The sequence below is a fragment of the Trichosurus vulpecula genome, chromosome 5, assembly GCF_011100635.1.
Source record: "Trichosurus vulpecula isolate mTriVul1 chromosome 5, mTriVul1.pri, whole genome shotgun sequence".
Classification (NCBI taxonomy): Eukaryota; Metazoa; Chordata; class Mammalia; order Diprotodontia; family Phalangeridae; genus Trichosurus; species Trichosurus vulpecula.
This window is the reverse complement of record NC_050577.1, coordinates 201,788,792-201,805,201: the sequence shown is the minus strand read 5'-3', so window position 1 is coordinate 201,805,201 and position 16,410 is coordinate 201,788,792. Positions and strand designations below refer to the sequence as shown.

Here is a 16,410-nt window from a genome sequence, read left to right as displayed (position 1 = left end):
CTCATATCAGATTTGTCTCCTTCCACCAAAGTCTCCTCCATCCTGGTTCATTTCGTATTCTCAAATCTGGAAACTCAATGGTTGTAGAGGAGGTCTGAGACAGTAGGATTAAAAAATTCTGAATCCATTTCCATCTCAGCCGCCCAACTTGGAGTAGTCACGAAAGCTTCATAGTCTTGTTTCGTAAAAGGCTTAGAGACTTTTATGAAGTCTTTGAGAAGGGCAGAGGATTGAGAAGTGGGAAGATAAGATCAAGGATGGGCACAGTAGAGTAGAAATGGAGTCTCAGGGGTGGAAAAATGGCAGTTGAGAAAGGGAAACAGACATAATGGAATTGTATGTACGGGGAGTTCCTGAGTCCAGGGAGAGGGGGTAGATTGGGCATGGGGGGAACAGACATAGGGGAAACTGGAGGAGAAAGATTAAGGGTGATATTGGGAAGATACACTATTGAGGGAATAACAATGGCTAGGAGGCTTTCTAGGAACAAGGAATTTTTTTCCTCTTTTTTTGTAAAGTCAGAGAGACTTTCCCTCCCTTTCTCACCACCCCCGACCCCATCCTATTCACAAACCACTGCTCTGTAAGGAAGTGAGGTCTAGTGGAAGAAGTCTTGAAATTCTACTCAGCTGGGTTCCTTTCCTGGTTCAATCCCAGATTTGTTGAAGGACTTTAGAATAGCTGTGCAGACAGATATTACTATAGACATCATTCAGAGTCCTAGACTAGGCACTCTGGAGAAATACAGAAGGAGGAGAGGTATGATCCCTACCCTTAGGGAACTTTTTCTATGAGACACAGAAGGGAAAAAAGAAAAGGATTAAAAAGCAAGCATAACCAGTGTAGTGGAGACTTCGTGATTTGGAGCAGTTAAAGGAAAGTGGTCACAGTGGGGTCAAGAGAAGACAATCATTTTTGTCTCCTCCCTGGGAACAGAATCCTAAGGCTGGAGAGGACCTTCTGGTATCATCTGCCTCTGAAGAAGATGTTTAGAAATCTCTCCAGGAGTGAAAGGTCAATGAAGCTCCAGAACATAATAGCATATGGCCTGGGTTAGATGTCAGTCAGAACGGAGGCAAAATGATAAACTCATTTACCTCTGTCAGGCTGAAATGACAGGAAGGCGTGGTCCGTTGGCTTCTTTGGCTCTGCACAGACACAGAAACCCAATATTTTATTCCCCTGGGGAGAATTCACAGCTGCTCTTGCCTCCCCCTGGCCATGACCTGCTGGGACAGGACATAGTGTTATTTTGAGACTACAACATGAGATCCAGTGATTATAAGGGAGGAGGATGCTGTCTGGGGTTATGGAGGAAGTTCAAAAAGAAAAAGAAGACAGGTACAACCGAGCCAACTTTGGTTCCCTGTTCAATTTGGCTCCTGTTTTGTCTTCCAATGTTGGCCCTTTGTCCAGGGCTGGCATGGCCTCTCTAGAATTGACCAGGTCATTGTGAGACAAGAACTCTCCCAATTCCAGGAGACAAATGGATTAAAATGAATTTATTCTGTCTTCACAATTAGAGGTGACTTGGGAGTGGCCGAGTTATATGTGCCATTTTGGAGTCAGTATTATGAGTCTGCCAGGTTTGATGTGAGGGTCATGGAGAGGGCTTGGAGGAATGCATGATTTTATATCATGGTTTGAGACACAGTGTGATATAGTGGAAAGACTTCTTGACTTAGAATTGAGGGATTTGGGGTTCAAATATTGCAGCTAGCATTTGCCAGCTACAACCATTTTCCAGTATAACCACATCCCACAACCATTGTGAGTTTCAGTTTTCTCTTTAATGAGATGGAGATAATAATACTTTTATTAGTCTCCTCCCAGGGTTATTGTGAAGAAAGGTTGCTGTATAAACCTCCTATGTGTCAGGGATCTGAGGCTCTGGAGGGGGTTAACAGGAGGAGGTTAACAGGAGGAGGTTCCAGGACATAAAGAACCTGCTGTATATTTTCCTTTTTCTCCCCCCTTCAGTCTTTCCCCTACTCCCCACCTTTTCTCTTTTCCTTGTTGTATAGAAGCAATACTGACAAAGCTGGGATTACAGGATTTCACAGGAGGTTCAGGGCAGGGGCATAAAAAGTCTGGGGTAGAGGTAGATAGCCTGGAGCAGTGGAAGCTCTTTTGAGGTTGAGGCCAAAGCTCAAAGAGGGCCAGGAGCATGAAGGTGAGGGAGAGAGGAAGGAAGGAAGGAAAGAAAGAAAAATGGAAATATTTACCTACTGTATGCACTGCAGTAAGCTCTTTACAAGTATGATCTTATCTGATCCTCACAACAGCCCTGAAAGGTATGTGCTATGATTATCCCCATTTTACAGATAGGGATCATCTTTGGCCAAACTATTGAATCTCTTGGGGCTTCCTCATCTATAAAATGGGGGAGTTGGACTATCGGATAATTTCTTAAAGTTTATTCCAACACAATCCTATTATTGTATTCTAAGCTTGAGAGGGAGTGTCAAATCACACCCCCTCTCCCATCCCACTTAAATTAACTGACGACATGTGCACCTATGAACACACTCCCACTGAATCAAGCAATCGAAAAGGCGTGAACCAGGTTTGAGCAAAACCTAGGCATCACAAATGAATCAACTATTCAAAAGTTTTGAGATTAGTTTTGAGAATTGCTAGATCAATTTAGAAGTCCATAATAGTCGTTGGATGAAATGGAGGGACATTTTACAGGAAGTGTATTCAGATTGTTTGAATAGACTTGGTCATGCCCCATGGATTTTGTGTAAAACAGTCAAGTACTTTAGAAACCAGGTACTTGATTGTCTGGCAGTAGAGCAGAGAGCCATTCCAGCCAGGTCCCAGACAAAGAATTGCTTGAGGGGGAGAAGAAGAGCCTCAGTCTCTGTCTCTGTCTCTCTCTGTCTCTCTCTGTCTCTCTCTCTCTCTCTGTCCCTCACCCATTCTCTTTCCCTCCCTCCCTCTCACACTCTTTCCCTCCCTCTCTCTCTCTTTTTCCCTCCCTCTCTCTGTCATTCACTCTTTCCCTACCTACCTCTCTCACACCCTCTCTGTCTCTCTCTCTCTCTCTGTCTCTCTCTCTCTCTCTCTCTCTCTCTCCAGAGAGAGAACCTTGTGAACTTTGGAGGGTCAGAGGACTCATCATCATCTTAGAACCTGCGGCATGCCTAGAATAGCCAACAAAGCATCTGTGCCAGTCCTGGTTACTAGGAGTCCCCTTCCCTCCTTTGTAAGGGGATTCATGACAGTCTTAACGCTGCCTTTCCTCAGGATGTCTGTGGTTCCTCTGGTTGATTCCTCTTATTGTGTGGTTTCCATTTTCCCTACCGTCTTGGCCATTCTTTTCTTTTGTGCTCTAGACTGTCAATGTTCTTTTTACAATGAGGGCCCCACAAGCGAAAATACCAGGGAAGATATGGCCTGACCAAGGCTAAGTAAAATAGTCGTGCTCTTTAACTTGTTTTGGACAATATGCTTATAAATGAATGCAACCTAAGCTCACATTAGCTTTTTTGGCTGTTGTTTCAGACTATTGCTTCATATCGAACTTGGAATCCATCAAAGTTCCCAGGTCTTTTTTGTTCATAAATTGTAGTCTTGCCATGCCTCTTACATGCCATACTTGTGAAGTTGATTATTATTTTTAAACTCCGATTTTAGACTTTACATTTATCCCTACTAAATTTCAGCGGATTAGGTTTGCTTGTAATTTTTCCAGCTCTTTTAAAATTTTGATTCTGTAGTCTTAGCTTTCTATTTTTTTTTCCAGTTCTGCCAGGTTTTCTCTGTGTGCCTACTACTGTGCTATTAGTGGCTGTAGGGGGTATAAAATAAATATGTGACATTCTTCCCACTCTCAAGAGGCATCTAGGTGGCTCTGGATAGTGTGCTAGACTTGGAATCAGAAGTTTAAACACAATCTCAGACACTTACTAGCTGTATGACCTGAGGCAAGTCACTTAACCTCTATTTGCCTCAGTTTCCTCATCTGTAAAGTAGGGATTATTTTAGCACCTATGTCTTAGAGTTGTTGTGGGAACAAAATGAGATAATACTAGCAAAGCATTTTTCAAACCTTAAAACTGGATTAAAGCTAGCTATTAATAGTAAGAAGTATATAATTTACTTGGAGAAACAGGAATATACACATAATACTTAGTTAACAATGTCATCTAGAAGGGCGCTCCTTAAACTGTGGGTCATGACCCCATATGGGGTTGTGAAAAATTTGGCAACACTGAAAGGTTTCTGAATGTTCAACGTCCAAATATTAATTAAAAATCAAGCCCGTAATGAATCCAAGGTATTTCTGGCAGTGCTTGCCCATGTTGCATCAAGCGACTTCACTACAGCTTTGGTTCTGAATACAAAGTGCAGGCACGTTGTACTATGAATGACCTCAGGCCATGCAGCGTCTGGGACTGGAAAAAGTTTAAGAAGCCCCGGTCTAGAGTATGTCTCTCTGTATCTATATGCCTAGATAGAAAGCTCTGATGCATAATTCACATCTCTTTTGTTGTCTCATCTGACCTGTTTGCTGTTTCTTTCAGCTTTGTGTCATCTGCAAATTTGATAAGCATGCCATCTAAGATTCTGTGTGTTACTTTATCACTGTACACCTTGGCAGGAGGCAAAGAAGTCTTTGAAGAGACAGCCCAACATTGGCCCAGCTGGTCATTGTCCACTTTTCTCTGCTCTTATCCTACCTATAGCTCAGTGGTATGATGGATAGAGTGCTGGCCGTGGAGTCAGGAAAACCAGAATTCCAATGTGACCTCAGACACTTACTACCTGCGTGATGTGATGAAGAGTCACTAAACTTTTGTCTGCCTCAGTTTCCTTGTCTATGAAATGACACCTACCTCCCAGGGTTGTTGTTGAGGACCAAATGAGATAATGTCTATCGAACTCTTTGCAAACCTTTAAGCACCATATAAATGCTAGCTATTATTATTACCTTGCCCGACTCCATCATCTGAGGGTCTGCCTATGTGCCAAGAATGTGGGCACTTGGTAGGGCCTTGGGTGATTCTCCTGGGGCTTGGACTTGGAGGTTGGGAGAGGGCTAAAAGAATTGCTGGAGAGTTAGTAGTGTCTTTAATTCCTACCCAGCTTCCAAGATACAACTCTAGGCCTACATGGTCCATAAAGCTTTCCCTGTATAATAATTCACATTCAGATAGAGAAGCAGTGTAGCCCAGTGGATACCTCCGGCTAGGAATCAGGAAGGCCATGATTCAAGTCCTGGCTGTGTGACTCTGGGCAACGCACTTGACCTCTCGCTGCACTCAGGCATATCTCTGAAACTGTAAGTTGCCAAACAACTCCTGAGCTATGTTGGTCAAGGATTTCCTCATCAGAACTTCTCTACACTAGTGAAATCGTAGGGCTGGATTGTTGTTAAGGTTTGTAAAGTGTTTTCTTTTCATCAGCTCTATGAGGGAGGTAGTAAATTATTATGCCTATTTTATAGATGAGTCTCTTAAAGGTTAAGTGACTTTTCCATGATCTTATATCTGGTCTGCATTTAAGCCTCTGAAATAGGATTGAAACCCAGATCTCCTGACCCCCAAGGCCAGGGCTCCTTCTACTACAATATACTACCTCTTCCTTGATCTCCTCACCTTCTCCATAAACCCTTCCTTGGCCGCTCAAACACACAATGATCTTCCTTTTCTGAACTCTCACTGTGTTCTTACTGTTGGCATTCATATCCCACCCAGTATTGCTATTTCACTTTCCACATGTGTGTCTTGACTTTTACCCCCAAGTGGACTGCAGACTCTTCGAGGAAAGGATCACAGAAAACACTGACTTTGAGAAATCTTATTAAATCGGTTCGCTTTAGACTTATGGATTAGTACATATTATATGCTAAAGAAAGAATGATGGTATAAAGCCAAGAGAAAAATCAGCATTCCCCCCGCCCCACCCCTCCAACCCTTTTATTTGTCCTGGAAGGCTTCTCGGAAGAGTTGTAATTTCTGTAGTTATTTAATTAAGGAGATGGAGAAGAACCGACAAACTGGAGAGAGACAGAGAATTATAGTCATTCTTATAATTAGGTTATAAGTTCCTTCAAGGCAGGGTCCTCTTCTAATTCATTTCTGTATCCTCTTTTAGCACCTTGCTCATTGGACATGTAAATGTTGACTAACTGAATAAGGTGCTAAGTGAGAGGATCAAATGGATGCATTGAACAAGTGTGAGTTTTCCCAGGAAAGGCCCCCAGTCCCAGCTGACCGACCTGTTGATTCTTTCATTCTCGGGCCCCATCATCGTGATCTAACACCGTTACATCTGCCAGGACTCAGCCCTTCTGCCTTTCCTGATCCCTGTCCTCTCCCTTACCTTCTTCCTTGACTCAGCAAGCTGTCTTTTGTCTCTGCAGGCCGTAATGAGCTGATTGCTCGCTATATTAAGCTCCGGACGGGGAAAACTCGAACCAGGAAACAGGTGAGTGCTATGGACATGGTTACCAATAAGGACCCAGTATCTCACAACCTACAGGCTTCCTCAAAGGAAAGAAAATGTCTTCCTATGACCTTTGTTGATGGTGCCCGTTTAAGGGTTGGTATATTTGTCAAAAATGCTTATGTGAACAAGGTTTTCTGTGGGCCAGGGGTCGGTTACTGCCCTATCCATTATGATAATAATGTACCGTATCTCTGCAAGAGCAAGTGCTTCTCTCCAAACCTGAGAGCCCCCTAGGATCAAAGTATTTAGAGCTGGAATGGATTTTGATTACCTTGTTTCACAGTTAAGGAAATGGAAGCCCAGAGAGAAAGTGACTGGTCCAAAGTCAGGTAGCAAGCACAGAACTCGGAAGAGAAGCCAGGAGCAGCTGTCCTCTGTCTCATCTTTTTGGCACACCAGAATAGGCCCTGGCATGACCCTTCTGAAGTGTTGTTGAACCACCTGGTCTAGTTTAATAAGCCAGGTTTAAATGTTGAGATGGTGGCAGGGCTGGGGGCATGAGGAGACAGACAGAAATAATCAAGGGGCTCCAGTGAAGTGTGGGACAAGAACATAATGTATTCTTTTCTCTCTTGCAGGTATCTAGCCACATCCAGGTGCTGGCCCGTCGTAAAGCCCGGGAGATCCAAGCCAAGTTAAAGGTAAAGCAGGTCACAGACTGTTTCTACCTCCCCTAGCAGCAAGAGGGGTAGGGACCCTGGGGGCAAACAACTTCATTCACTACCTGTAAAGGGGACCTCTCTCTTCATCCCTTCTCCTTGGCTTTGTAAACCCAAGAGCTCTTGAAATTGAATCATCATGAGTCTCTTTTGTGATGCTGCTAGTAGAATGTGAGAAAGAACAGACAGAGGTGACAACAGTGCCAAATAAACACTAGTCTGTGGCCCCTGAGGTCCTCCTCTGTCTCTGTGCTTCTTATTCTTGAATAAAAGGTTTCCTCTGACCCTCCCATAGCCTTTCAGGGCCAGCTGTTAGTGATTCTTCACAAGTCCATCCAGGTTCCTAAAAGAACCAGGTTATATGACCTCGGCCCAGGGTGCTGACTTAAACTACATCTCACTCTATGTTGGGAGCCAGACTTCTGAGTCAGTGAAGAGTGAGAACCCCAGGCCTCTACCAGGATCTTGGGAGGGACAGACAGCCCAGGATCCTCCCGCTGTCTCTCCTAAGCCCTCCCCCTCCCTCTGCACGGCTTTCTTATGATCAGTCCACCTGTCCTCCCCCACAAGCAGCTGTAGCAGAGGCACCTCTAAGCGACAGCTGGAGAGGCTGCAGCTGCTGGCCCTGCAGCCACAGCATGCGTGCATGGAGCTCCCACCTCCTCAGGCCCCGTCCTGAACCCTGTTTGCCTTGGGCTTTTCCTCTTGCCTAAGCCTACCCCTTACTGCCCTCTCTCATTCTGTGTTCAAATCCCCAGTCAACCAGCTGCTGGGCTGGAGACCACAGCAGGGTATTTATCATGGAGAACAATTGCTCCTGTGTTATCTCCAGAGCCATAAAAGTGAGTGTGAATTTGCTTGGGCCACACTGTGTAGTCAATTTTTTGCCTCCATGTATTGTTCTTTGTTCTTTGTGTATGCTGCAGTCAGTCCAGTGCCTGGGTGTCTTTCCCCATCATGCACATCCCTTTCTTTCCTCCCCTCGAGACACCGCTCCCTCCCTGCCTCCCTGCCCAGCTGATGGCATCAAGTCCCCTGCGCTAGGGAGAAGTTTGGGTTGAATTTGACACCCTGGTCACTGAGAATGATTTTCAGTTCAACTCAACAAACATTTAAGAACCTTCTTCACACACATCCCTTTTTTGGTTTCTTTCCCCCTGCAAGACTATATTGGTTTGGTTCAGAGGTTGACAACCTTTCAGAGGTGGCATATTCATTCTTTAAAATATGGATATCTCTGGGAAAGGTCACATTTTAATCTAACTTCAAGCCTATTCAGTTAGCATGAGGACATAGTATGTAGTCAGCTGAGACTGAGAAAGGGATGGAAGGAAGACTCAGAGAGCCAGCCTGTCAGGAGTGGGGAAAGGGGCCCTGAAAGGAGGGGGAGGAGTATGAGATACGGAGCTGGATGTTCTCATAGAGGTCACCTTCTCCAGCTATTGTTTTACCGACGAGGGCACCGGCTTCCCGATTTTGCCTAGTGTCTGCTGGCCGTGGCTGCCCAAAAATCATCCCGTGTGCCACCCAATGGTACCAATGTAGGCATGTCAGTGCCAACCCCTAATTTAGCCCAATCAGGCAGCATCATTGGTGGTGTAGCGCTGGACTTAGAGTCAGGAAGACCTGAATTCAAATTTGGCCTCGGATATTTGCTAGCTGTTGTGACCCTGTTCAAGACACTTAGTCTCTGTTTGCCTCAGTTTCCTCATCTGTAAAATGGGGAGAATGACCGACCTCGAAGGTTTGTTGTATGTGTCAGAGGAGATAATAATTGCAAAACACTTAGTACGGTGCCTGGCACATAGTAGGTGTTATATAAAAATGTCAGCCATCATCATCATCATCGTTTGAACTCTTCTTCCTCTTGCTAATACAAACTCTTTTTGCTGGAGGCCTGGGGGTAGTGTAACTACAGTCCGTAGAATGGATGATCGTTATCATCATCACCGTAATAATTGTAGCCATCACCATATGTAGTCACACTACAGGAAAGGTACTGATCTAGGCGGCGAGGTGGCACAGCTGGTAGAGGCCCTGTGCCTGGAGTCAAGACGAGTGAATCCAAATTTGATCTCAGGCACTTACTAGTTATGCGACGCCCCCCCACCCCGGGGCAGGTCACATAACCTCAGTTTTGTCATCTGTGAAATGGAAGTATAATGAAGCCCTTTTGCCCCCTGGGGGTTGTTTTGAGGATGAAATGAGATAATACGTGTAGAGTGCTTTGCAAACCTTAAAGCATCACGTGCCATCTGTTCTCGTCATCACAAAAATCACTTTACCAAGTACTCGTATGCACCCTACATTGGACACTTAACCGAATGGCTTAGAGTTTAGACCTTGAAGACATACGGATGAGAGAATAATGTTTTGATATTCTGCAGGTGGCACAGTGGATAGAGCGCCATGCCTGGAATCAGGAAAACCTGAGTTCAAATCCAGCCTCTGACACTTCCTAGCTGAGTGACCCTGGGCGAGTCACTTAACCCTGTTTGCCTTAGTTTTTTCTCATCTATATAATGAGCTGCAGTTGGAAGTGGCAAACCACTCCGGTGTCTTTGCCAAGAATACCATGAGTCGGGTCGTGAAGAGTCAGATGTGGTTGAAATGACTGAACGATGACATTCTATAAGTGCATTTTGAACCAGGAAAGTCCCTGGCTCGGAGTGCGGCTGCTAGATACTATCATTTCTCAAGACAGTCCAGGAAGGCTTCAGAAATGATAGGTTTAGCTAAAACATACCCGCCTGAGGCTGAGGCTTTGTATCTAAGGAGGAACAGGTGTCTTCTCAGCAGTCCCCTAGGATGGAGTGGACTAAGCTACAGTTTGTTAATTATACACGTTTACATTTACATTCCAATTTTAACTTTTCGAAGGCAAAGGCAATTGGGGTTAAGTGACTTGCCCAAAGTTACACAGCTGGTAAATGTGTCAAGTGTCTGAGGCCGAATGTGAACTCAGGTCCTCCTGACTCCAGGGCTGGTGCTCTACTCACTGGGCCACCTAGCTGCCCCCTTTTTTTTTTCTTTTTCTTTTTTAACTTTTTTTTTTGAAGGGGGGAAGACAGGGCAATTGGGATTAAGTGACTTGCCCAAGGTCACACAACTAGTAAGTGTGCCAAATGTCTGAGGCCGGATCCCTGATTAAGGGCTATAAGGGACCTCAGAGGTCATCTAATCCAACTTCATTTTAGAGATGAGAAAATGAACACCCAAGAGGTTGAGTGACTTGACTAAAATTACTCAGTAGTAAGTTGCTGGACTGGAATTTGAGCCCAGGACCTCTGATTCCAAATCCAACACCCTTTCTGCCGTTCAATACTTTGTCTTATTTAATCCTTATGAAATCCCTGTGGGGCAGACATGGCGGGTATTGTTATATCCATTGGAAACTGAGGCTCAAAGATATTGTCCACAGTCACACAGTTGATTAGTGGCTGAGTCGGGTCTAGAACATAGATCTCCTGACTCCTGTGCAGGTGCTCTTTTCACTAGGGCAGGGGGACTGCTGCCTTCTTCCCTTGTTAATCCTCTCCTCCCTGACTCCTCTATGCACCCGTGCCCTATCCCTCTCTGTTCTCCTGCTGCATCGAGATCACCGCTACATTATCCCTCCCCATCTCCCCTCAGGATCAGGCAGCTAAGGACAAAGCCCTGCAGAATATGGCTACCATGTCATCCGCTCAGATCATCTCTGCTACCGCCTTCCACAATAAAATGGCCCTTACCCGTGGACCAGCCTACCCAGCAGTCTCAGGGGTAAGTGGACAAACCGCAGTAAAGGGTTAAACCACTCCTTGTCTCCTCATCTTCCTTGCCCAATCCTCTTTTAAGAAGCCAGGTTTTTACAGCCCAGATTTTGATCACTGCCTCCTCTCTAGCTTGGGTTGTTGGAGAGGAGAGAACTAAGCCTTGGGTTTGGACAAAGCTATGGGCCTAAGGGTGAAACCAAACTGTGATCTATGGACACAGCTATAACCCATAATTTCTCTCTGTTGCCTGTCACTCTCCAAGCCCCTGCTAACATTCTCTCCCTTTACTGCTTTTGAAACAGCTAGAACAGGGCTTCAGTGCCCACACAGTTGTAGTGTAGATTTCCAAGGGCTACTAAAGAACAAATCCAACAACTTCCATTTTTTTTAACAGCTTCCATTCTTATAAACTCCATTCTTGGGTGATTGGACGCTACCCTCACTGGCCTCTGCCTCTTATTCACTAGTCTGTCCACTAGCCTCTTCTTTACATTCTCTTATTCCTCTTCCTTTTGCTCCCCTTTGATCCAAATTCTCCAGTGCTCTGGGCCTTTATGGCACAAAGGGAGCCCATGTTTCAAACTTTCACTTTCCAGCCCAGGGTCCTGTCTCCATTTCTTCTGCTTTCAGCCATGGTCCTAGTTAGGAGCTAGATTGTATTGACTCTGTTTTTTGCCTTTTTCAGTTTTGGCAAGGAACTTTGCCAGGCCAAGCCGGAACTTCCCATGAGTGAGTATGTTCTGAGCTCTGCTCTTGTTTGCTATCTCCGTAACCCTTCAATGTATATTGTACCTACAAGACCTGTCCTCCCATCAGCTTCCACATTCTGAATAATGCTATGGACACCAGGGCTGTACTCTAAGATAGACAGAGGCCGGAATGCAGTTTTTCCAGGACAGCTAATGTTTGGAAATTGGTAGTTTGAACTCTCTATAGCTTTACTGGAGTGACTGGGTCTCAGTTGTTAATGCATTCTTAAAGCGGTGATTAAATCAGATTCCCTGGGCCCAGAACCCCAAGAGGATTGCCTGGAGCTGGAAGCCTGATGTCTATGCGACATGTTCATCAGACCTTTACCATCTTCAGCAACAGAAACATTCCCTTTATGGATCAGATATAAAAACTGAGGGGAAAGAGTTGGGTGGGAGGGACAGACAGGCTTGCTGTATAGACCATTTAAGGTTTGGGCCCCAGGATCTTTCCTATTGAGGGTATCCAGCTCCAATCAAAGCTCAGCTGACAGTCTCTCTCCCATGTTTCCTGCAGTGTGAAACCTTTCTCTCAACAAACCTATGCTGTTCAGCCTCCGCTCCCTTTGCCAGGTGGGTCAGCGCTGCATGGCTCCCTTGCATGGCATCCTCCCCAAATCCCATGCTCTGGGCTCAAGGCATAACATGCCTACCTGAAACCCCAATGTGTGTCCTTTTTTCTTGCCTCCTGCCCATTGCATACTCAGTTTGTACATTCCATGACTTAGATAGCCTACCTTATGGCAGCAAGCACATGAAACCCATATGCATGTCTAACCCCACTGGCATGCTTATTTTCATACTCCCTATCTTTGGTTACATCAACCACCAAACCCCTTACCTGGTGTATGGATATACAGCTAGCATGCCTGACCCCTTCAGGCTCAGCTCAAATGCTTTTGGGTTGGCTGGACTGTCTGGCTTCCTTTGCATGCCAAATGCATGCCACTTGCATGCCCGACCTCTTTGCACAACTTTGCCCCCTGTGCCCCACTACTCTCTGCTCAGCTTCATCTTCTGTGGACTCCTTTCCCCATAATTCAGAAAACCTAAGAGATCCCCAGCCTTTACCAGCAGGGAGGGTCTGGAAGAAAAGCAGAGTTGGTACTAGGGCAATGGCGTATAGGGTTAGGTAGATGCCATTGTAACCAGGTTCTCTCAGCTGTGTGAGCCAGTCACATGGGCCCCTTTTTATCCACTTCCAGGTAACCTCTCCATCTATGTCTCTATCACATGGTGTGGGGTGGGAAGGGGGTGGAGTGGGCAGAATCCTCTGTCATCTTAGGCAGTAAGACAAGACACTCTTTCTTACCCTCTCCCTTTTTGCAGTTTGGGAAAACTCCTGATATTCTGAGACATGATTGACTCTGGATTTTCCCAGGGTTTTGGCAAAGGCTTTGTATGAGTATTTGCTCTCCTGTCAGGCTACTCTGCCTCTTGGAGGTTAATAGTATCTCCAAGCTCAGAACCTAGTACAATTTGAATGGGTGCAGTGAGAATGCGAAGAGAGAAGAGGAGACCCATTGACCTAGCAGTTCTGGGGAGTCAGAATGCTGGATCCCTTCTCTAGGCCCTGCCACTGGCAACCTGGCCAGCCTCTCCCTCTTTGGACCTGTGCTTCCCTCCTCAATCTTGGGTATATGAATCACCTTAACCTGTTGATAGATATCTTTGTCTCCAGAACCCTTAGAGCCCTCTCCACTATTTCCTATGCCTATCATGCCCTCTTTCCTTTCCACATCTGGAATTATGAGATGGGGTAAACTGAGGCACAGAGATTTGGAACAAGGAATTAAGGAATTCCAGTAAGTCTATGGCAGATTTAGGAAAAGGTATCCCTGTCCCCACTCCAAAACTCCTTTGTTTGGTACCAAATGATGCTGGTTTGGTCTAACACAGCTAGGTGTTTCTTTGTGTATTATTTATTAGTCATAAGCCCTGCCCTGCAGAGATTTACACTAGAGCTTTTACTCACAACCTTACCATGTCACTGTTTCAGAAGGGGACACGAGGCTTCCTTAGTAGGTGTGTGTGTGAGGAGAGACTGCTCTGGTCCCCATTGGCTTCTCCCCTGTTTTCAGGGTTTGAATCTCCCGCTGGGTCCACTCTGTCGCCATCAGCCCCTCCGTGGCAAGGCCGAAGTGTGGCCAGCTCCAAGCTATGGATGTTGGAGTTCTCTGCCTTCTTGGAGCAGCAACAGGACCCAGACACGGTAGGCCCTGACCCCTTGGCCTTACACTTGTGAGTCTGGGCATCCTTCCCTCTCTGTCTAGGTGACTGCTGTGCCTAATCCCACATATCCCTTCTTCCTCCCTCCTCTGAGTTTTTCCCTATTCATGTTTCTATTTCTTTCTTAATCTTCCCTCCACATATCTCTCCTCTCTCCATCTCTCTTCCGCTCTCTGTTTCTCCCCTGTTCTCTCTTCTCATTACTCTCCCTCCTCTTCCTCCTTCTCCCCGCCCCCCCACCCCTTTTGAGGAAAGTCCTCTCTTTCTTGGCTTTCTCTCATTTCCATTCTTGTTTTCCCCTCTTCCCTCTCATTTTTCCTTTCTCTCCTTCTCTGTGTTTCTATTTCTCTCTTTCTTTGACTGTCTTTCGATGAACATATAAAGTTCATTCCAAAGTTTTCAGATGGGGTTTCATCTTCCCTGGGTTTATTTTAATTGAATTGGACTATCTCCCTTCTCTATCTTTCCAGACTTCTTTCTCTCTCCCTTCTTTCTCCTCCTCCTCCATTCTACACTGCCTTAATTCAATATCCTGTTGAAAAGGAAGACAGACACTAAAGGCAGTCTCTGACCTCTTCCCAAGCTGGGTTTAAATAATTTCTCAAATTGATTCTTTGCTTCCCCCTTTGGAATGGATTTGGGTAGATATGAGGAAGAAAATATGTTCAAAATAAAACAGGAAAAGAGTAATTTATTACCACCACCCCCACCTCCTTGCCTCCTACCCCTTTTTACTATGTAAGATCTCCCAACCTGCCTGGCCAGTGATGCTCCTGGAAGAATAAGAGAGAGATAGACTAGTACAGCTTCCTCATATAGGATATGTGACAGACATTCACCCCTTAAATGTCATGGGCAGTACTGGAAGGAAGCAGGGGAAGCAATATAGAGTAGTGGGCAAAGCACTTGATTCAGGGTCAGCAAGAGATGGGTTCGAATGTCACCCCTGATGCTTACTAGCTGTATGACCCTCAGCAAGTCATATAACCTTTCTGTGCCCCAGTCTTCTCAGCTACAAAATGGGGATAATAAGAGTCCTTACCTTCCAGGATTGTTGTGAGTCTCACATTATATAATGCATGAGAAGTACTTTTCAGACCTTAAAACACAATAGACCTGTCAGCTGTTATTATTAAATTCTGCCTTTGACACTTAATACTTGTGTGACCTGGGGCAAAGTCATTTATTCTTTCTGAGCCACAGTTCCTTTATCTATAAAATGGGAATGATAATAGGACATGTCTCACAGGGTTGTTGTAAGACTCAAACAAAATAAATATGTATACGTGTGTGTATATATATATATATATATATATATATGTGTGTGTGTGTGTGTGTGTATAGCAGCTAGGTGGTACCATGGATAGACTGCCAATTCTGGAATCAGGAAGATTCATTTTCCTGAGTTCAAATCTGGCCGCAGACACTTAATAGCTGTGTGGCCCTGGGCAAGTCACTTAACCCTGTTTGCCTCAGTTTCCTCACCTGTATAATGAGCTGGAGAAGGAAATGGTAAACCTCTCTAGTGTCTCTGCCAAGAAAACCCCAATTGGGGACACCAAGAGTCAGACACAGCTGATAAATGACTGAACAACAAAAATGTGTATATATATATATACATATAAAACGTTTTGCAAATTTTAAAGTACTGTATAAGTGTTGGTTATTAGTCCACCTAGATTAGCAGAATGTTAGTGATTGTCTGGTTTGGCCCCTCATTAGGAATGAGGCTCTGAGAAGGGATGTACCTTGGCAAAGATAACACAACTAGTTAGACCTCAGTTTCCAGGTCAGGGCTCTTTGGACCGACCATACCATGAAACCCTGCAGTTATCTCCCTTCTGATCGTACCATTTTCTTCACAGTATAACAAGCACCTATTTGTACACATTGGCCAGTCCAGTCCCAGCTACAGCGACCCCTACCTCGAAGCGGTGGACATCCACCAGATCTACGACAAATTCCCTGATAAGAAGGGAGGACTCAAGGAACTCTTTGAAAGAGGGCCCTCAAATGCCTTCTTCCTCGTCAAGTTCTGGGTAAGTTCATGATATTGGGTAAGAATGAGAATCAAGAATGGTAGAGGTTGGAGAACAGAGTCTAATGTCACCTTTTTGTATGTGGAAAGTTCCAGAGAGACTGAATGAGAGGGATGTTGGAACCAGGGAATAGAGACCCTAATACCCAAAAGATGGAAACTAAAATGGTGGTGGGCCACTGATTATAAAGGATGGAATTACAGGACAATATCCTTTTCTTATACGTGGAAGTAGTATGTGAGGGTGGGACCATGGCATGGGGGTAAAGCCAAAGAATATAGGGATGAGGTGGGGCATGGTCTGCTGTAATGGTGAGAGAAAAATTCAGAGAAGTTGAGAACAAGAATGGGTACACCCTTTCAGCCAAAGCTCTGTCCCATTGGCATATAATTTGAGGGTCTTAGTTTCTAGAGGACAAATTCTCTAAGTTTATATCATCTTCATCATTGACACATTTATATAAGAGTTTAACATTTACAAAGCATATTACATATGTTATCTCATTTGGTCTCTGCAATAA

The 16,410-nt window shown here is 45.0% G+C and overlaps 1 protein-coding gene across 3 annotated transcripts in view; it reads left to right on the top strand.

The window, feature by feature from the left end:
- Positions 1–16,410, top strand: part of TEAD4 (TEA domain transcription factor 4) — a 77,889-nt gene that overhangs the window by 43,110 nt on the left and 18,369 nt on the right. For 2 of the 3 annotated variants that reach the window (XM_036760159.1, XM_036760160.1), the window contains exons 4-10: positions 6,374–6,438; positions 7,038–7,100; positions 10,752–10,880; positions 11,559–11,602; positions 12,140–12,195; positions 13,704–13,834; positions 15,717–15,890. In XM_036760159.1, coding sequence (XP_036616054.1) covers positions 6,374–6,438; positions 7,038–7,100; positions 10,752–10,880; positions 11,559–11,602; positions 12,140–12,195; positions 13,704–13,834; positions 15,717–15,890 — 662 coding nt within the window. Of the gene's footprint in view, positions 1–6,373; positions 6,439–7,037; positions 7,101–7,876; positions 7,961–10,751; positions 10,881–11,558; positions 11,603–12,139; positions 12,196–13,703; positions 13,835–15,716; positions 15,891–16,410 lie in introns of all 3 variants that reach the window. The other variant, XM_036760158.1, reaches the window with a different exon arrangement.